The 22,140-nt window shown below is 32.5% G+C and overlaps 4 protein-coding genes across 9 annotated transcripts; all 4 read left to right on the top strand.

Moving 5' to 3' along the window:
• Positions 1–763: 763 nt before the first annotated feature.
• Positions 764–1,378, top strand: LOC111462959 (B3 domain-containing protein At1g05920-like). The gene has a single exon (XM_023106794.1). It carries the CDS (start codon positions 764–766, stop codon positions 1,376–1,378), a length of 615 nt encoding a protein of 204 aa, XP_022962562.1.
• A 3,285-nt stretch (positions 1,379–4,663) lies between these two features.
• LOC111462821 (cytosolic purine 5'-nucleotidase) lies at positions 4,664–9,744 on the top strand. 6 transcript variants are annotated; one of them, XM_023106578.1, is made up of 17 exons: positions 4,664–5,304; positions 6,259–6,569; positions 6,731–6,808; positions 6,929–7,149; positions 7,327–7,419; positions 7,575–7,658; positions 7,741–7,857; positions 7,976–8,081; positions 8,163–8,225; positions 8,309–8,362; positions 8,552–8,609; positions 8,698–8,774; positions 8,869–8,939; positions 9,064–9,124; positions 9,244–9,312; positions 9,379–9,594; positions 9,625–9,744. In XM_023106578.1, the coding sequence occupies exons 1-16, from the start codon at positions 5,169–5,171 to the stop codon at positions 9,562–9,564; spliced, it is 1,785 nt and encodes a 594-aa protein (XP_022962346.1). In that variant the 5' UTR covers positions 4,664–5,168; the 3' UTR covers positions 9,565–9,594; positions 9,625–9,744. The 6 variants fall into 6 exon arrangements, with proteins under 6 accessions (XP_022962346.1, XP_022962344.1, XP_022962349.1 ...); XM_023106576.1 differs by having other exon boundaries at positions 9,379–9,744; XM_023106581.1 differs by having other exon boundaries at positions 4,664–5,569; positions 9,379–9,744.
• Positions 9,745–11,785: 2,041 nt separating this feature from the next.
• Positions 11,786–12,334, top strand: LOC111462781 (protein RADIALIS-like 6). The gene has a single exon (XM_023106517.1). It carries the CDS (start codon positions 11,822–11,824, stop codon positions 12,062–12,064), a length of 243 nt encoding a protein of 80 aa, XP_022962285.1. The 5' UTR covers positions 11,786–11,821; the 3' UTR covers positions 12,065–12,334.
• A 772-nt stretch (positions 12,335–13,106) lies between these two features.
• LOC111462691 (S-adenosyl-L-methionine-dependent tRNA 4-demethylwyosine synthase) lies at positions 13,107–19,436 on the top strand. Its single transcript, XM_023106385.1, has 8 exons — positions 13,107–14,137; positions 14,424–14,539; positions 15,216–15,391; positions 16,160–16,350; positions 16,452–16,538; positions 18,530–18,687; positions 18,779–18,989; positions 19,077–19,436. Exons 1-8 carry the CDS (start codon positions 13,304–13,306, stop codon positions 19,221–19,223), a joined length of 1,920 nt encoding a protein of 639 aa, XP_022962153.1. The 5' UTR covers positions 13,107–13,303; the 3' UTR covers positions 19,224–19,436.
• The last annotated feature ends 2,704 nt before the right edge of the window (positions 19,437–22,140 follow it).

Raw genomic sequence — 22,140 nt, 5'->3', positions numbered from 1 at the left:
TTTATTATTTTATTTTAATTTCCTAATAGTTAGATTAAAAATTGAAGAAAAATTTAAATCTTAACCTTAAATTTATGAAGTTTAATTACTTTTTGCAATTTTAACCATTAACAAATTATCGCTCCAAATATTATTTTTTAAAAATATATATATATAATTTATAAAATGTAAAGAAAATAACATTATTTTTAGCAAAATTATTTTTTGCTTTCGATTGAATTTGTTTTTCTACCCAATTTTATTTTATTGAAATTAATGAATTTAAAAAAATTATACACTAGAAAGAATGAGTGAAAATTGATCTTCGATAAAATTACAATATTTATTTTTTTAATATAATTTAATGAAATTTAAAATTTAAAGTTAGGATAAAGCTTTAATTCATAATAAATAGGGATTTACATAAAGATAATTAAATGTAATTATGTATAAACTTTAAAATATTACAAAAAAAAATTCAAATATAACATAGCCCGCAATAATAAATATTTTTAAAAAAGATAAAATTATAAAATATTCTTGTAATAAGGCGGTTTATAAAATTTACCCGTATTTCCCGCCATTTGAAGGAAACAGAGGATTTAAAACGCAATCTTTGGATTCCATTTCCGATTAAGAAGCGGAATTTGGAAATAGATAAGATATTTTCAAGAAGTGTTTAGGATTAGGAAGATGAAAGAACAACCAAGGAGTTGTGTATTTAATGGATCCCAGACTTGGATTTGGATTTCATCGCTGCCTTCGTCTCTCAAGAACAACAACGATGGCTCAAAGCGGCGTCGTTTCCAAGACTTTGGATCTGATCTCATCGTTCGGTCTTGATACGAACAAGAGGAAGAACAGAGATTGTGATGATGAGCCGAGGAGGAAGAGGCGAAGAGAGATGGTGTTTTCGAGTACGGTGGAGATGCCGGCGGCGCTGCGACAGAGGATTGAAGCAATGGGAGGCACCGACGTACAATTAGTGACGCAGAAGCAATTGCAAGAAAGTGATCGGAATAAGAACCATGGCCGGTTGTTGATTCCGACGAAGAAGCTGATGAACGATTTCGCGACGGAGGAGGAGGCGGAGTTGATGATGCAAGAAGAGGTTGATCGGAGGAGGAGGAGGAGGATCGGAATGCAGGTGGCGATAATCGATGCGGCGTTGAGAGAGAGCGTAATTGGCTTGAAATTGTGGAAGATTGGGAGCGGCCATAACTACTGCTTGGCGTCTCGATGGAATTCATTCGCCGAACAAAACTCATTGGAAAGTGGCGATTACATCCAACTCTGGAGTTTCCGATCAAACAATAATGCTTTTATAGTTAACGATCACAGTCTCTGTTTCGCCCTCGTTAAGCTTGACATCTCTGAGGGAATTTTTAATTTTATTTGATTTTATTATTTTATTTTGTGTAATTTAATTACACGTAAATTCACCATTTTGTTTCATATCATAGTATTATTCATTTTTATATTCATAATCTGTATAGCTGAGTCTTTACTTTTTCTTTGGAACGTTCCAATAAAATATATTATTTATTAGATATTTGAATTGCTATAACTATTGCTTCGAGTCTCACAACTTTTTTTTTTGTTATAATATTATGTTTGAAATAAGAACTTTCACTCTGAACAATTATAATATATAAATAAAAATATTTATAACAAGCCCGAGAGCTCATGATGTTTCATAAACTAAATTTATCGGCCAAAATAAAATATAATAGATTAAGACAATGATGGGTATTTGTAGAAAATCATGAAAATATAATCGTAAGAACATGTAAAATATTAAAAAAAAAATTATTAATCTTGGGCTCGATGGAGATGGAGATAGGGATGAGGAATACAATCCCCGATCTTGGGCTCGATGGGGATGAGGATGAGTCCCTGATGTTGGGCTCAATGAGGAAAAATTCTTCTCACTCCCACCCCCATTTTAGAGATGATCCGTTCATCCAAAATAGGTCCCTACAAAATCGTGCGACATCTCTCATTAAACTTAGGTTAATAAATAAATAATTATTTTACTTATTACCCTTTATTCGTTTATAAATTATTGAGCATAAATTTTATTAATGTACTTTAAAAAAACTACTAATTAATTGAGGAATTGAATTCAAAGAAATATACTAAATAGATAAACTGGAAGAAGAATCTGATTCTAAGAGAATCTATTTTAAAAACTATTATAGAGTAGATAACGTATCTTAAAAAGATATTTTTTATTTTCACCCAATTTCAGCCATTTTTTTCCTTTTTTTTTTTCTTTTAAATAAAAGTTTAACACTACTTCTAATCAATTTTATTTCAAAATAATAATAACAATAATATAAAATTTATACATTATGATAAGTCTAATGAATGTTTGCTTAATCCACTCTTATGTAAATGATCGATGAAAGTTCTCTATTTATAATCAAATAAATTACAAGAATATAAAGATACTAAAAAATTAAAAGAATGATAGGGTAAATATCTCCTTATAATAAAATATTAAATATGGTATATATTTGAGTTGAGAATAAAAAATCTAATTACAACTGTATTTGGTTGTGCATTAAAATATTAATATATTTTTATTGAAAAGGGCGATACTTGTGGGTAGTATTGTAGGAGAATATTATCAAATTTACATATAAATAAATTACATTTTTATGACATGGTAGATTATTAAAATGGTCACTCTTATAATCAAAATATATTATTAGTTAAAATAATATAAATAAAATAACTCACGTGTTCATATTTTATTTAAATTTCACAACCAACTATTGTAGTTTTAAAATTAAAATATAGACCTAAAAATAGTAGATCTAGTTTGATTTTTTTTATTAGTCTAGATCGCACATGTGCATTATATGCTCTAAATAGACGTATCTCGAACATATTTAATATATATCTAAATAACTTAGAATAAGCTGAAATGAATATAGATATTTCGAATAGTTGATTAGTTACTGTACTTATTTTTTAATTTAAAAATATATTATTACCACATGTTTGTTTTTAAAATATAAAATTAAAAGTAAATTATTATTAATAAAAATGATAAAATAATACAAATTAGCTTTAGTTTTTTTACATAATTGTTTTACAGTGATCACTATGATATATAATAAAAGTTTATTAACAAAACGATTATTTTTTATTTTATTATTGTTATATTGAAAATGAACTTATTTAAATAACATTTTTAAAGTCAAAATATTTAAAATTAACTTTTTTTTAATCAATTTTAAATAACACGTTTCTAAATATGTCGAAGATTTTTTAGTTTAATTTTTGTATTTAATTCTGAAAATTGATTAAAATTATAAAAGATGAAAAGATAGGACTTAAAAAATAAAAAAATAGCATTTTAGTTTAGTAAAAAAAAAGATTTTTTTAGTTTAATTTTAAATAAAAAAAAATGAAAATATGTTGAAGATATGCATAAACTTTAAAAATAAAACTAAGGAACCTATAAATGAAGACAAATAAACGAAAGAAAGAATATAATGGTCATTTTACAAAAAAAAAAAATAATAATAATAGAAGAAAATTCGAAATTTTATACTTTCCGAATATTGATCTTAATTACAATTAAATACGAACCAATAATTTTTTTAAATAAAATTGACTATTGAAATAATTAGTCAACACATCACTTTTCATTTTCAAAATATTCATATTCTTAGAGATTATAATTTTGTTACCTACCAAAATTATAAAAAATTAAAGAATATAATGGGCAGAATTTGTTTTTTATAAGATTGTATTTTTTTATATGATAAAATTAAAAATAAAAATATTTAGCTTAAAAAATATAAATTATATAGAATTATAAAATACATACTCGTTTAATTGTAAATGTAATGATCGTAGAATTAATTTAATAATATTCCTTTCCTTTTGGAATAAATATATCTTATTTTGGAATATTATGATATAATATTTTTATTATTTTAAAGTATAAACGAAAAACGTGTATAGTTTATTAATATAACTTAGGTTCTTGAAATCGCAGCATTTATTTGTTTATTTATTTATTTATTTTGGTTATTTTAATTTGGAAGGTGGGAATCTTTCCTCTGCTCGCCGTCCCACCGTGTTAGGGTGGGTCTAATTATTTTAGAGAAGTATTCTTAAAAAAAAAAAATTAAGTACCAAATTAGGAAACGATCACTATGTATTTTTTGGTTCATATATTTCCACGAAAATTTTATTATAAAAATATAAAATGATGTTATAATTACAAGAATACTCGTGTAAATTTTTTATACTGAAGAATAAAATTAAAAGAATAGGAATTTGAGTTGGTATAAACGAGCATAAAATATTTTTAATTGGAATGATTTAAAATAAAAGTCGTAGATTCATTTTAATATACTTCGAATGTATCCTTATCTTCTAATATATAAAAAAATATTCGAGAATAAGTGAATATTGAAATAAATAAATAAATTTAAATGAGAGAATGAATTAAAACTAAATTTAAATAGAGAGTGAAAAAATATTTATAAATTAAATTAAGCCTTGAAATTTGACTTAAAATTGTTAAAGAAAAAAGGAAGACGGTTGGAGAGAAAGAAAATAAAAGAAAATAAAAGAAATTTACCCGCCAGATTTCTGCAATGGACAGTTTCCCGTTGCGAAGGCGAGGAAAAGAGGGGAAAATAAATAAATTAAAAAAAAATAATAATAAATGGAGGTTGAATCTTCGCCTTCTATTGTTCATCGGCGAAACTGATCGCCGCCGTCCCATCCAGCAGTAATCGTGAACCACAATCTCTCTCTTATAAGCGTTTTCCACGTGGTGCAAACAATCCGTGTTCGAAGATGATTCAGATTCAGCAACCGGAACGAGAGATCAAACCACGAGGCCTCCGCCCAATTTCCGGTGGATAGGGAATCGAAAATTAGGGTTACGATTCCATTTTCCCAAATTATGTGTGATAACTATGATTCTGGGTTCGAATTCAATCTCCTCTACTCTTCATTTGTTTTGGGAATTTAGATTTGTTCTCTTTCTTTCTCTTTCTCCTTCTCTCCCCTCTGCTTCAATTTCCCAATGCGACAGCTCCTAATCCAACATCTGTCGCGTCCATTTCGGAATCTGATTCTCTCTTCTCCTTTTTCTATATTTTTCTCCCTTCATTTTTAACTCTCCCTCCCCTTAAATGCCTATTTAAATTCCCACTATGCGAATTCCCAGGAGACAGGTTTCTCTTTGCCTCTCCTTGTTCTCGCTCGACTTCGCATACCCTTTTTCCTCCTCAAATTTTCTCGGAAATCCCAATTGCTTTATCCGCAAACCCAAAGGGATTCATACCTTAGGTTCGTCTTCTTTTTCTTCTTCTTTTCTTTCCTATATTTAATGTTGGGTTTGACGTCTGTGGTGCATTTACAACTCTACCAAAATAGGGTCAATTCAAACGTGTTATTAACTCCCCCTTTAATAATTTCTGCGTTCCCTGTTCTATCTTCTCAACCTTCATTTCCATACGTTGCTCGGTTGTAATTAACGTTTTAGTGTACCTTTTGAGGATTTAGCTCGATTCTGATTCGGGTTCGTTGCTCAATTTGCCTTTTCCTCTCACATGTATGTCCCGGTGTTCCTGTCTATTTGTTTTTGTTTATGTATGTATCAAGATTGTATGCTTATTTGTACGTGTTTTCCTGTTTATTGGGGCAAAATTTGAAGATTTTGTCATTGAAGAATTGTGTCCTTGAGTGAGATATTTAAAGACCCTAAAAGGGTTCTTTCCTTTTTGTTTGAAAGAGTTGGATTTTTGGTGTGGATTGGATTTGGGTTTGGCTTGGTTTATCAGAAGGTTTGTTATTTCAACTTCTGAATTTTTTTTAGAATGTGTTTACCTCTCCCTTAGAAATGGCATCGAGAACACGATCATCTTGCTTCCTTTAGGCGTGAATTGCTGAAGCACACTTAATTCTTGTGTTGTTGAACCTTCTGCTTCTCTGTTTTTTTTTTTTTTTTTTTTTTCTGTGCAACAATTCCTTCTAAATGCCATTAGAGATGGCGATCAATTGTAGAGGGAGGAAATTGGGAGCTCACATTTGTGTTCATAGATAAGCAACTAAGTAGATAGCAAACGTTTCCACTAACAGTAGAATTTGACCTTTCCTCCAATAACCAGATAATATTTGTGCTTGGGAAGTGGTATTATTGTTATTTCAAGGGCAAGTGTTATAAATTTATATGGAACGAGAGAGTGGTATTGAATGTTCGTCTTTGAGTTCATTGATGGGTTTGTCTCGGTACCATGGCAGGATTAAATTGGTTGCGTTCTATTGATGCCATGGGTGAGAACCTTGGGACTGTCATGATGGACAAGAGAACACATTCTTTTGATGTTAACCATGTCGAGGATGACCCGCGCATATGGTCATCATCAGTAGAGTGCAAAATTGACATTGGAAAGCAGATTTTTTGCAATAGATCTTTGAATATGAAGAACATTGTTGCCGTTGGGTTTGACATGGATTACACGTTGGCTCAATACAAGGCAGAAACTTTTGAGTCCCTCGCATATGCAGGCACAATAAGAAAACTGGTTTATGATTTGGGATATTCTGAAGAGGTTTGTTCTTTTCTATATTTTGTTAAAACCCTTTTTATTAAGGATAATAAATCTTGAATGCTAAGTTTACATCTTTACTTTAATACAATAAAAAAAAAAAACGAAGAAGAAGAGATGTAGCGTTATTTGTTCGTTGATTAAGAATGTTTGACCGTGTACAGTTGCTGAGTTGGTCGTTTGATTGGAAATACATGGTCAGAGGTTTGGTTCTTGATAAAAAGAGAGGCAATATATTGAAGGTAACTCTACTCTTTTATCTTTTCCCATTAATTTCTCCTTAACTTAATTTTATTTTCTTATGCACATAATTTCAATTGACTTGTAACGACTCGAATGATTGACGTAATGTCTGTGTACAGATGGACAGGCACAAGTATGTCAAAGTGGCCTACCATGGTTTCAAAGAGTTGTCCAAGGATGATAAGGTCGAGACCTATGGAAACACTCTAGTACGGGATTCTTTCGATGAACCTGACTATGCTCTCGTTGATACCCTTTTTTCACTAGCTGAAGCCTACTTGTTCGCTCAACTTGTCGACTTCAAGGATAATAATCCAGACAAAGTTCCAGAAGATATCGAGTAGGTAGATTGTATTTGGTGAATTCAATGAATTCTTTACTATATGAGAGACCTGTTATGCATTTTGTTACAACCAATTAAATTATCATCGGACTTGAAGAGAAATGTGTCTTGTGGTATTATCTTGATTTTGATCTGTTTAGTTGCTCTATATTGTTTCTCATTTTGTTCTTCCAGTTATGCTCGAATATATAAAGATGTAAGAGCTGCAGTAGATTTGTGTCACCGCGATGGAACCTTAAAGCAAATGGTCGCAAAAGATCCCGAAAGGTGAGGATGGAAAGGTTAAATCTCGTAGCGAGATGTTCTTTAGTGATTAAATAATTGGTTTTGCAGATTGACTTGGTATCTGTAATGCTGATTTGCTTCTTGTAAATCTTGAACTGACTTCTTTTCTTCCCCCACTTTGGGCATTGCCTTCTTAGGTATATCAACGTGGATACGTCGATTTTGCCCATGCTTAAAATGCTCAGAGATTCGGGCCGCTCTACTTTCTTGGTGACAAACAGGTATATTAGCTTCATAAATATTACTTTTGTCAGGGCATATATGGTTCCTATGGGCTTATGTGATGATCAACACTGATTGCAGCTTATGGGACTATACAAACGTTGTGATGAACTTCCTTTGTAATTCTTCTGTACCAGATGGTGATCAGAAGTTGAATTTTGATTGGCTTCAGTATTTCGATGTTGTTATCACTGGCAGGTTAACTAGTTCGATTCAAACTCATTGGAATTCGAATCTTGACATGTTTTTCCTTGAAGCTTGTTCATTGTTGTTTTCTGTTTCATGGTTTTTGTTATAACATTATCTGTAAAAACAGTGCTAAACCAGGCTTTTTCCATGACGATAACCGTGCTAATCTATTTGAGGTCGATGCAAAGTCAGGAATGCTACTTAATACTGATAATGGCTCGCCCATGCCCCAGGTTAGCTGTGTAAAGCATGCTACGGTACCATCAAATGCATTTTGTTTATGGCTTTAAGTTGACCTTAATTCATCGATGAAGGTGGGAGGTGCATCCCTAGCATTGTCACCGACGAAGTTAGCTAAATCCTGTCGAGTTTTTCAGGTTTGGGCTGAAATCTTCTGTTAAGTTGAATCCTTATCCTTCCAATATGATACTTAGATTGCCTTTAACATTCATTCTGTCAGGGAGGCAATGTCAGGCATCTGCATAAACTTCTGTCCATTGAATCAAGCTCACAGGTGAACTCTTATTTTATCTAGTAGAGGGCTTGGAATAAAAATAGGAACAAAGAATAAAAATAGTGAATAGTTTGCATAATAAGTCGATTTTCGACGGTTTTCAAACATCACTATTTCGTTTTATCGCATTTGTATTCTTAATCTTGGTACTTCACCTCTAATTTGTGCCCCCTTTTCTATTCTTTTAAGGTTCTCTATGTTGGAGATCACATCTATGGAGATATATTACGAAGCAAAAAGGCTCTCGGTATACGCCACGTTTTTCCCTCGTTTGTCATTCCCTTGTGAGTATTCTATTATAATCATCTGTCATTTATTGCTCGGCGATTTGGCAGGATGGAGGACTATGCTTGTCGTTCCAGAGCTCGAAAGGGAGGTCGAGCTCTTATGGGAGTTGAGGAAGACCCGCAAGGTTTTCGACTTCGTTCTTTCTCAAACTATGCAAGATTATATATCTGATCAACTCATGAATCCCTTGATGTAATGTTAAAGTGAACATTGTGCAGGAACTTCAGGAACTAAGAAACGAGCGGAACGTTATTGAAGACAAAATACATCATTTGAAGTGGTCTCTCAAGTACGTACTCTTTCTGGACTTTTTCCTTAATTTGTTCTATTCCAGTCTCTCTCCGTCTTTTGTCGACACGTTAAGAACAGCGATGTCGGTTTCACTGAGACAAAAGTAATAATTCTTGGTATAGGTTTGAAGACGTTGAGGCTGATGAGAAGGACAGATTATCTGGTGAACTACATCAGCTAGAGGTGATGCTCATAATCATCATAATTCAACGCGAACACGAACGAGTGATATTAAAATGAATACGAAATATTATCATCATCATTCTACATGAAAATGAAGCTTCACTGGTTTTGTTTTACAGGGTGAACGTGAACGAGTGCGGCTGAGTCATCAAGACGCGCTCCGGGAATGTCACCGACAGGTATTACAGGTATTATGGTTCAAAATTTGCAAGAAACTTAAAGAAAAAGGTTCATTCTCTTGAAATAAATGGCAGTTCCATGGAGTTTGGGGACAGCTGATGAAAACTGGATATCAAAACTCGAGATTTGCTCATCAAGTAGAAAGATTTGCATGCCTTTACAGCAGCCAAGTGACGAACTTGAGCTTATACTCCCCAGATAAATACTACAGGCCGAGTGAAGATTTTATGCCCCATGAATTTGGGATCATCTGTTTGTGATAATAAAAACCTTGTGTGTGTGTTCATAAATTCCTCTAAAGAGAAGAGTGGGAATTGGGCTTCCTTCCCCCACTGATTTGTTAGCAGTGTATGTACATAGTCGCACTTGCTTTCTTTCAGAAAAAATTTGTATTTGTAATTTCCTTTACATTCATAAAAGTAATTATTTGGTAATTGTTCATTTTTGTTCTAAATTTTCTATTACAAATAAAAATTTATTGCCATTCTTTTTTTTTTTTTTTTACTTATAAAATGAATAACTGAGGTAAAATAATTTTAATATAATTTACTAATAAATAAATTAAAAAAAAAAAAAAATATATATATATATATATACACACACACAATTGAGAAAAATTGAAAGAAAAACAACCTTAGCTAGAGTTTTATTTTAATTTATGAATTTTAGTAAAATTATTTAAGACTTAACTTATGTATGAATCAAAATCTGCGAGATCCTTCTTTAAATTAAATAATGTTTAATGATGTATAGACTGAAAAATAATTTATTTTTTAAAAAATTAAATTTATTTAAATAATACCTATTATGATTTTAGATAAAACATTTTTATTTTATAAGGGATAATAAAGATTTTTCATATATCTATTCATCTATATATATCTTTTTGGTATGGAATCAAGCCAACTTGAAGATTATATTTCAAAATGTCATCGAAACTATAGGATATAGTTTTGATATTGTATCAACATATTGATAAATAAAATATTAACAATATATTAAAACAAATAAATGCATCAAATTCGTTGTTAATTTTTTGAAATTGAGAGTGTCGTGAAAATTTGTTGTCAAACATGATATAATATATTATAAGTGAGAGATATCTTTCTCGAGAAAAGATGATAGAGATTCTGGGTGAAAATAAATTTTTTTTAAAAATAAAAAATAAAAGCATTTAAACGAATTAAAATAGAGAATATTAGCATGGATTTGAGTTTTGCTTCCACAAAAAGGAAGGAACCAATTGAAAAAAGTATTGCATCTTCAACCCCATAGCCAAAAGGATGAGATGAGATGAGATGAGATTAGATTGACCCACATTTACAACTTGCCATTTAAAATACAAAATAAATAAATATTTTAAATGCACATTTCAATCATAAAAAATAATAAAAAAAACTTTAAATAACAAAAAAAATTTAGTTGTACTAAACCTATTAATTATAAATATATTTTCTTTCATGTTAAGGATTTTGAAGATTTTCTATTTATAATCAATTCATTGCCGATTTAAATTATTAAATTTTTTAAAGTTATTCTAAATACATTATTATTCTTTTTTTTTTTTACAAGATTTTTAATTTAGTAAGATTTTAATTTTCATAAAATTGAAAATAAAATACGAGTAAATAGTAAAGAAATAAAATTAACAACAAAGTTTTTTTTTCTCTCTATATTTTGTCTATGGTTAAAAAAATACATTTTTGAAAATATTAATAGAAAAGTTAATTTTTTATTTTGCATAAAAAAAAAAGGTTTTAAAATAATGGCTGTCAAAATAGAGCCGAAAATGATTTTGGAAAAGAAATGGAAATTAAAGAGGAGAAATTCTGGTCCCAACGAACGTGGAGGATAAGGATTCCGAAATACACAAAATCCTTTTTTTTTTTCTTTTTTTTTTTGCGATCCCCTTTTAAATTCCATCTTCACTTTTACTCCTCCAACTTTGGAAAATTAGAGAATTCCCCCAAAATATTTATTTATATTTAATACTAAAATATAATTTTAATTATTACTCTCATAATCTATAGTTTTTTCATTAAAACAATTTGTCCATTGTTTTCTAGATTTTTCAAAATTACAAAAAAAAAATCCCATAAAGGCATGAGAATATTAGAATTTCAAAAAATAATTATTTAATTATATTTTAAAAACTATTTTCTTAACTTTAAATGAATTAAGACTGTGATTACATTGAATGTTGAATTTAATTAGATGTATTAAAAATAAGAAAAAAAAACCTAGGCTCTAATTAATAATTATTTAAATCTAAATACAATAATTCATTTCATAATAAATAAATAAATAAATTATATGGTACGTGGGTGACCATAAATTTTGACTAAGAGACAAGTTGGCAATGAAAAAGAATGGAAGAAAATAATAGATTTTTAAGAATAACTTTACGTCATTTCAAAAAATAAATAAATATATATATATAATTATTTTTTTTTGTCTATAAATAGAGAAGCGACGGGGAGATGTATTTGAAGGTAAGAAAATTAATTATTTATTAAAATGACATCTTCTTCTTCGTCGTCTTCTTCAAGCTGGAGTTCAAAGCAAAACAAGGTGTTCGAAAATGCTCTGACGGTGTACGACAAGGACTCGCCGGACCGGTGGCAGAAGCTGGCAAGTTCCGTCGGAGGGAAGACGGCGGAGGAAGTGAAGAGGCACTACGAGATGCTGGTGGAGGACGTCCACAATATTGAGACCGGCAGAGTTCCTTTGCCCAATTACTCCACACCTTCAAAACAATAACAAATAAGAAAGGCAATTTCGCTCTGAATTAATCATTTTTATTTGATTCTTCATTTTTTTAGTCTAAAATTTGAAATAACTCGGTGTAGTTATTTAAAAAGGTGCATTTTTAGTAGTTTAAATTTTTTAATCACACCCACAAAATGTACCGTATAACGTTAGCTTAGTATGTTGTTTGGATATATATGATTATACACGAGGTAGATGAGAGATGAAATATATGGTATTATTATAGAGTTAATATTAAGCCAGTAAAAAAATATGTCACTATCGATCAAGAGTAGTGATACCCATTTAAATATGAAGGACATTGTTTCTAGATTAGATTAGATTAGATCGCAAAATTATAATCTAATAGTTACCGTCTATAACAATAAAGGTAGCTTTTTTTCGATGATTCAATCACAATGATTCTAAAATTAAGTGTGTTTGTCCTTTATAAATCATATTTTAAAACAATATCCTGTGAATTTTTCTATACGTTAGACGTGACAATAAAACATATTAAAATAAGTGTCAAATTTAAATTCTAAATTTTGGTTGAATATTACATTTTTTATTTTAGTAATTTTAACTTACATTTTTTATTTATTTAATATTTAATATCTAAACTTTCAATATTTGCTTATGGTTGATGCTCTCTCTTTGGTGTATGCAGATTGAAGGGTCTAAAATTAAAATGATTGCAACAAAACACAGAAGATTGAAGTATATATATGTATATGTATGTATTTATGTCGTTCATTAATTTTATATTATAGGTATCTAATTAATCTTACCCCTCCACATATATTTCTTCTAAAATTACAAATTTAATCCCAACGTTTTTAAAATTTTTAAAATTCATAGATTTACCCATTAAATAACAAATAATGATAATGATAATGGAATGATAATTTTAAAATAAAATATGAAATGGGAAAAGATTTAGTAAAAAAGAATTATTTTTATTTTTCGCTATGGAGTCGTTTTAAAAGAAATGGGCCTAGGGCTTACATTTGGGATTGGGCTCCGGGCAATTCGGTCCACAATTGGAGGCCGATCGGACCTGGAGGCTCCGGCGAGGCAACCTGCAAAGTTATGGCCCCAAAAACTGTCTCGGCTTCTTCTCCTTCTTCTCCAGATTCCAATATTCTTTGAGAGTCGCAACAAAAACGATGCAAAGGATCTTCGCTTTCAGTTTACGCTCGATTAACCTAACAGCCGATTAGGGCCAATCGACGAACTTCTCTTCTCGCCATGTCCTTGTCTTCGCGCTCCGCAAAGCTCGCCCTTCTGGCTCTTCTCTCTGCCTCCACTTTGTATTGCTTCTACAAGTCCCGCCGTCTCAGAAAGCTTAAACTCTCCTTAAACCCTACGGGTTGTTCTCGCAGACCCAAACTTTTCTTCATTTCCCAAACTGGTACCTCAAAGGCCCTAGCGCATCGTCTGCTTAACGTTTTGAATTCAAATGAGTTGGCGTTTGATATTGTCGATCCCAAGGATTTTGAGCCTGAAGATCTTTTTAAGGAGACTTTAGTTTTGTTCGTTGCTTCCACCTGGGAAGATGGAGGACCGCCTCCTCATGCTAAATTCCTCGCCAGTTGGCTTTCTGAGAGCGCGGAGGATTTCAGAGTTGGTTCGTTGTTGCTTTCTCAGTGTAAATTTGCTGTATTTGGCGTTGGTAGTCGGGCTTATGGAGAGACATTCAATGCGGTTGCAAGGGATTTTTCCAAGCGGATGAAGGCATTGGGTGCGAAGGAGATATTAGCGGTTGGTGAGGGAGACGTTGATGGAGGTGATATAGATAAGTGTTTTGATGATTGGAGTCGGCAATTGCTGAAGGTTTTGAAGGTTGATGCGGTTGGCACTGGTGCGGATTTATATTCTGGGATTGATGAGGACTTTGATGCTGAAAGTGTCGAGGAGGATGACGAAGATGCCGACCCTGGGGAGGAGGACATCGTTGATCTTGAGGATATTGCTGGGAAGGGTCCTTCGAGAAAGTCTACCAATGTAGTCGAAACTAATGGGAAATTGAATGGGAAAAAAGTTATGGTCACCCCGGTGATTAGAGCGAGCTTAGAAAAGCAGGTAATTTCTTCGGCTGTTTATCTGCATTTTATTTCTCATGATGAGATGATGAAGAAAGCTTTCGGCAGACATTACCTTTAATCATAGATTCCAAATTTGTGTTTTCCGGTCCACCCCCAAATTGTCGGAATTACTGCTTGTTTTCTAGGCAATTTCTGGGTGCCTTGTGAATCAATACAAATCTGGAATGACTTGATAGTTTATCTTTTGCAACGGTCTTAGTTGAAGCCTCACTTCTTTTCCATTTGTTGTCTGATTGGCTCTTGAAATGGTTTTTCTTATGCAGGGGTATAAAATTATTGGCTCACACAGTGGTGTGAAAATATGTAGATGGACAAAGTCTCAGCTTCGAGGACGAGGAGGTTGCTATAAGCATTCGTTTTATGGCATAGAAAGTCATCGGTAATGTCCCATACATTCTATTTTGCTTGACCACAGCGAGTCTTCTTTCCTTTTCACGGTCATTATAATATTTGATGTTTTGATACATTTAATGGCAATGGCATAGAACTCTCAGAATTAAGATGTATGCCTCTGTACTTTGGTAAATGAATGATTTCTATTCTTAGGAGGTTGGATGATAGAATATGATTGAAGACTGCTAGGTGAATGAAAAAATAAGAATTTGGTGGCAGTCGCCTTCAAATCACTGAAGGTTACTAGAGTGTTTTTGGTGGCATCAGAGAAACTTTTGTGTGATATTCTTTGCTCGGCCAAATTTTACATCCAGCTGCTACTGATTTTATTTTTGGAATCCTTACTGTTTTGCCTACGTGACTGATATCTTCAATTTCCATAACATAAGCAGAAAGTTTCATGCTTTCTCATATTTTCTCAGTACATCCTTTTTATGTTGTTATGCTGATGCAAAATGTATATTGAGAGAGAATTTTCTTTGATTTATCAACTTGCATTATGAATCCTTCTTCATCTGGGAACTTGAATTTAAAGTTGACTCCTCACTTTCCTTCCACACAACAAGGCTTTTCCTAATCTCTTAATTTTTTTTTATAGACTGGTAGAAACTATCTATTGATTAGTGCTGTTGCTTGGATTAACTGTTCAATTTTGAGAACAGATGCATGGAGGCAACTCCGAGTTTGGCTTGTGCCAACAAATGTGTTTTCTGCTGGAGGCATCACACAAATCCAGTAGGAAAGAGTTGGCAGTGGGAGATGGATGATCCATTGGATATTGTGAATTCAGCAATCGACTTACACAAAAAAATGATCAAGCAAATGAAAGGTGTTCCAGGTTAGTGCTCCTGTTCTACTGCACTGGTGTGAGTAATATTTTCATGAAGATTGACCTTTCTTGGATAGACTTAATTGCTCCTGTGATTTGATGGTTGTAGAATCTGATTTTTTTTTTTGTAAATCATCAATATTGTTAATGTTTGTTATTTCTTTTAAAACTGTCAAAGAAATGCGCTGGCATTGCATGAGTTTTATGGCTAAATAGATATCAAGAGTAGTAGACCGCAAAGTAACGGCATTTTATACAGTTGAATCCCCCTTTGGGAGTTATAGAGATTTTTTAAGGAAGTTCAAGTAATATATAATCTAAGATTCCTGAAAATTTGGCTGCTTGAGAATATAAAGTTGCGATATTTTATTTTATATTACCTATCATTGAGAATCTTGTGAGGATGCTTGAAGTGAGTTATTTTTAAAATTCCCTTTTATTTGCAAAATTTTAAGTATTTTTTTGGCAGTAATCCATGAAATGTAATCAATGAGTTTATGTTCACGTAAACTCTCTCTCTCTCTTTTTTTTTTAAATTGTTGAAGTTCATGTCAACGAATTTGAAAGACAATGACCAACGGCTTGCTCCTTTACTTAAACAAGTGTAAAGCTAATTTTAGTAATCAGATACACTCATAACATAAAATAACAGTTCATGTACAATGCTAAAAAGTAAAAGCAAATTTTCTTTCGTTGGTAGTTGGGATTTCAGTGATGATGTGGTTACAGAGTCATTAACGCATATCAATCTTGTTGATGAGTGATGTCTTCCCGCAGGTGTTACGCAGGAGAAATTGGAAGAAGGCTTGTCTCCAAGACATTGTGCCTTATCTCTTGTTGGTGAACCTATTATGTACCCAGAGATTAATACACTTGTTGATGAATTGCACCGAAGGCGGATTTCAACTTTCTTAGTTACAAATGCTCAGTTTCCTGATAAAATAAAATCGTTGAAGCCGGTCACCCAGGTTTGCATGCTTTACAAATTTTCTTTTCTAAATAACATCAAATGTCAGGCTTATGCTCTTTGATAACTAGATTACCTAGCTGATTTCAATGATGCATGCAGTTGTATGTAAGTGTAGATGCTGCGACGAAGGATAGCTTGAAGGCAATTGATAGACCACTTTTTGGGGACTTTTGGGAGCGATTCATTGTAAGTTTCCTCCTACCCTCACCTGTTTCCAGGCCTGTCTCCTGAGCTAGACTGCATTGGAATTTATGAGAAAAGTAAATTTTATGGGGATGTTAAAATAAACAATGTTAACTTAAACTGTTCCCACTTAGCCAATCGCCAATCTCTTCTTGCCCACACTGGGTGCTCAATAGTCAAATACATTTTTCTACAATCTCAGTTTGCCTGCCAAAGTAAAATTAAACAACAAATGTGCCTCACTCACCTAAAAGGGAGAAAAACCCTTCTAAAAGGCATTCCTACCTTGAAGGAAGCATTTCATGATGAACAGAGCCGATATTTTAGTAATTTTCATTAATTGGTGCTCGCTATCAGATGTGCTTTCATAGAAACGCTCTGCCATCTAGTATCCATCCCCAATGAACTTATCTTGTGTATTTAAAAACCATAGTCTCCTATTAACTTTCTTCCTATGGTTATTTTATCAGCAATTAAAGTGATGGATTGTGAGAGAATTTCATTTCATTTGATATTTACTCAATTACTTTGGATGAGCAATTAAAGTGATGGATTGTGAGAGAATTTCATTTCATTTGATATTTACTCAATTACTTTGGATGATTTGCAACTTGTGAGGTGTTTGGTGAATTTGATTGCTTTTATATATATATATATATATAGCAATTAAAGTGATGGATTGTGAGAGAATTTCATTTCATTTGATATTTACTCAATTACTTTATCAGCAATTAAAGTGATGGATTGTGAGAGAATTTCATTTCATTTGATATTTACTCAATTACTTTGGATGATTTGCAACTTGTGAGGTGTTTGGTGAATTTGATTGCTTTTATATATATATATATATATAGCAATTAAAGTGATGGATTGTGAGAGAATTTCATTTCATTTGATATTTACTCAATTACTTTATGAGCAATTAAAGTGATGGATTGTGAGAGAATTTCATTTCATTTGATATTTACTCAATTACTTTGGATGATTTGCAACTTGTGAGGTGTTTGGTGAATTTGATTGCTTTTATATATATATATATATATAAATCATTGATAGAAAATCAACTTGTGTGAAAGAACAACAAACAAGGAAAAGACACATGAAAAGAACAAAGAGCTCGATCAAAAGAGGGGGGAGGGGAAACAATACTCAGAAACACGTATAAGAAAGAACACCATCCTTCCAGTAACCTAAAAAAGAAAGAATTATGAAATAATTTTGAATTAAGAGCCTAAAGAGAAGCCTAAACCTAAAACAACAAATATTTACAAAATTAATTTCAATTAAGAGCCTAAAGAGAAGAACCACTAGATTCCACACCTATCCAAGAGCTATCTCTTTCTAGGAATACTCTTTTATTCCTTTCCAACTAGATAAACTGCAAAACAACAAAAAGAGCCAGCCGCTCTGCCAAAGAACCCGACCTTGTTACAAGTTGATTACATTGTTAGTATTTGTACGTAGTATTATTTTAAAAGGCACATCAGAGGCTAAGTGTTGTTATGCAACTTATTAAGAATTATTTTATCAATAAAATTTTCTCTTAAGTCATAATGTTGAACATTAATAAATATTTAGAAAAGCTACAAAGGAGGCAATGCACAGGACTGCATCACGTCATTGTTGAATCTTTTTTGTTGATGAAATGTTGTTCAGCTTTGTATGTTGTTGCTTTGTTGTCGTTATCTACTAAGTAGTTTGCTATTCTTCTTTGTAAAAGACTGTCAGTTTCGTTCTCATCTATTATAAGAATCCCGACAGACATTCTGCTATCTAGTGTACATTGTCAAAAAAAAAAAAAAAAAAAAAGGCTAGATGAGACTTGCATGATTTGTACTTTGGGGAAATGAGACTTTGATTGATTTCAACTTGTTATCCCATCAGAACTTAAGTTCTTTGATTAGTATGTATACTTAATCATGGTGCAAAAAAATTTGTGGACGAAACGAAATATTCTTTGAATTACTGATTTATTACTTTCCATAATATCGCAGGATTCCTTGAAAGCTCTAAATGACAAGCAACAGCGAACAGTTTATCGATTGACATTGGTAAAAGGGTGGAACACAGAAGATATTGATGCCTATTCGAATCTTTTTAGTCTTGGTAAACCTGATTTTGTAGAAATCAAAGGCGTCACATATTGTGGATCGTGAGTTTCTGTTCTATTTATTTTGCATTAGGTGGGGAGGATATTGATTTGAAAATTGTGGGAGGATAACGAGTCTAATGTTCTAATGTAGATCTAATACATCAAAGTTGACAATGGAGAACGTTCCTTGGCATTCTGATGTAAAGTCTTTTTCTGAGGCTTTAGCTGCAAAAAGTCAAGGGGAGTATGAAGTTGCTTGTGAGCATGTGCACTCATGTTGCGTTCTCTTGGCCAAAACTGACAAATTTAGAATCGATGGGCAGTGGTTCACTTGGATAGATTATGAGAAATTCCATGCCCTGGTTTGTATTGATGACAACTAATTTGCCATGAAACCTATGATGTTCAACCCCCTTCCTTTAACTTTTATCCTTCTCTAAAATTTTCAGGTGGCCTCTGGAAAACCTTTTGATAGCAAGGACTACATGGCTCCAACACCATCGTGGGCTGTATATGGTGCTGACGAAGGTGGATTTGATCCTGTTCAATCTCGATACCGGAAGGAGCGACATCATAGACCAAAACCCACATCCTGATAGTTTTGAATGTCCGGGTCAGTTTTGTTTAACGGTCTTATCGATTTTCTTTGAGGACTTTTGTAGTTTATATTATTCTCTTCTGTGAAACAGCCTAGGTTGGCATTACTTATTTTTAGAAAGCGCCTTGCGTGGCATTTATGCCCGTATACATGTTTAAACTCGTTCTACTTTTCTAATTATAGAAGATATAGAGCTCGCTTGGTAACGAAATTTCTAGGTTAAAAGATAAACTTTAGTATGTAACAATTTAGTTACATTTTATTTTAAAAATTGCAACAGTTTAATCCATATCATGAATTTTTTTTGTCAAAATTAAGTGTCAATTTTATTACATAACAACTTAAATTTACTAATGTAAGAATCTTATTGAATCTTAACAATGTTTTCATGATGGAGACCAAATTATAACAAAATTTAAAATACAAGGACTAAGTTGTTGTATACTGTAGTTGATGGGTTAAATTGCTACAAAATTTAAAATATATGATTAAATCATTACAAAGTAAAGCTCAACCACTAAATTATTACTTTCATGGACTAAAAGTGTTTTTGAGGAGTGTTCTAGGTTAAGAAAGAATGTAAAGTTAGCTGAGAAGTAAGGCAATGTCTTCTTTTACATTTTTTCTGGTTTTCTTGAACAAAGATGATTATTAGATACAATTGCAGTTTTTGGTGTATTTATGCGTACTTGTGATTTATTCATAAATGGAAACACTTATAGGGGATCCGTCCTAACCATTGTCCTTGGAGAATTAGATACACCGTAGAGGTACGTGAATATGTCTAACACTAACTGTTAACATTAAGCATCTCTCCAGAGTCATGTCACCATCCAGTTAAAGCCTGTCTACCTTTTTTGGATTTAGCAGCAGAGGAGTAACATTATTTCAACCAGTCGGGCACCATGGCCAGGACCCATCGGTAGATATGGTACGTTAGGATAGCAATGGATCCTGCCATGTTGCCCATTTACCTACTTGCACACTCAACAATAATTGAACCTTCAATATTTACTGGATCCAACCTTCAGATTCATAGATCAAGTCCTGAAAAATCAATCTGTCTTACCTTCATTATTTACTTGATATACATCTGGGGTTGTGCCTGTGGATAATCAAGATCTGTGTTAGTAGTAGTAGTAGCTTTAGAAGTTTTTCATGATATACATCTGGGCTTGTGGATATTTTCCCTGCTGTAAAAGTTGAAACAGATAGATACCTGTTATAGGATTGTTCCAAAGCCAAGCTTGTGAGTTTGAGTGCAACTCGCTGAAAAAGTACCCTATAAGGTTACTTTCAGAACTTGAAATTTAGTTCCAGGATGTTTAGGTTTGAATTGTTGATGAATGTTGAACTCTGAAGTGTATCTTCTTGCATTAAAGAATGATGTGTAGTACAGATTCTTCTGGAGCTTTCGGTAAACAAGCGTGGGGGTAAATGGTGGATAGACAAGATCCTCATCTGCTGGTCATTTGTCGCCAGGTAAATTTCTTTGGTCATCTGTGAAACTGACCAGAGTTTTACTGCTGGTGGGTTTAAGCTAAATAAAATAGAACATAGTTTGTTCTATTATTTGGGAATTTTAAAAAAAAATTAAAGTTGAAGGATAATTGTAGTTTTGAAAGCTTGAAAACTAATTAGACATAAAACTCGTTCGATTCCTGCTGAAAAATAAAACGATCTATAGGAATTTTATGCTTCTCATCCATTCTTTGAGTGAGTCGGGTCATCGATTGTTGCTTTACCGGTCGGTCTGGTTCATCAACTGATTAATGACTAAATCAGAATCGGTGAGTACGGATTGAAGTGGAGATCAAATAAAAACAAAACTTGATAAGATAAGATTGTGGGTTAAATTTATAATTTAAATATTTATTTTAATGTTGCTCTTTTAAAATGATAAATACATATCAATTTCAAAAAAAAAAAAATTTGAAATTGCCTAGAGTTGTTATAAACCAAATTTTATAAATGTTATATTTCTACTCCTAAATTTTGAGTTTTATTCTCGTTTTTTGGTTAGGAGAGTTTAAATTAATTAACTCTAAAAACTACAAAATTTAAGTATTAATAGAAACTAACGTGTAAAATATAAAATATAGAAATTTATAAACTCGAAACACAAATATTTATGGGAAGTAATAAAAATAAAAAATGTTAAGGTTTTGAATTATAGAGAGGAAAAGAAAAAAAAAAAAAAAAAAAAGTGTATTTTCCGTAAAGAGTAAGGAATGAAATGGATTGAAATTCCGGTGAGTCCATAATGGGTGTGGGTTTACAAAAACTTCCCATTTCAACTCATTGTCTGTTGTGGTTTTGTAGGGCTGATTGGAGAAGCCATAATCAAAACTTGTAGTGGATTGGATACAAAGATTTGACGTTTTTGGCGGCTCCTACTTTCCTCCCCCTAATCTATTATCCCCTTCTTCACGCTCTTCAACCCAACTCCCATGTGCCCTCATGCCTCCCCTCTGATTCTGTATTGAACCACGCTTCCCTTCTCTGGGTGTTCTCTGATGGGAAAGAAGAAACCCCAGAAGACCAAGGAGATTACAGCCGCCATACCTCAAACCTCCGCCTCCAAATCACCCGATGACGCCGCTGCCCAATCGATACCGCCCAGAAAGAGAGGCCGACCACGTAAGGTCCTCGATGAACCACAGAACCAACAGGACAACAAGGAACTGCCGCCGCGGCCTGAGGTCGTTTCAGATACACCACCGGAGAAGAAAGCCAAAACCACCGTGGATGATGAGCCACCACCGGCTTCGAAACAAGAACGCGATCATGAAGAATCCCAATCAGGAGATGGTCCGAGAAGCAGAGGAAGGCGAAAGAACAAACCCAGAAAAAGTAGCTGACAATAATTGGTAAAAAACGCTTTCATGGGTTTTTTTTTTTTTTTTTTTTTTTTG

The sequence above is a fragment of the Cucurbita moschata genome, unplaced genomic scaffold, assembly GCF_002738365.1.
Source record: "Cucurbita moschata cultivar Rifu unplaced genomic scaffold, Cmos_1.0 Cmo_Scf00027, whole genome shotgun sequence".
Lineage (NCBI taxonomy): Eukaryota > Viridiplantae > Streptophyta > Magnoliopsida > Cucurbitales > Cucurbitaceae > Cucurbita > Cucurbita moschata.
This window is presented reverse-complemented; position numbering and strand designations above follow the sequence as displayed.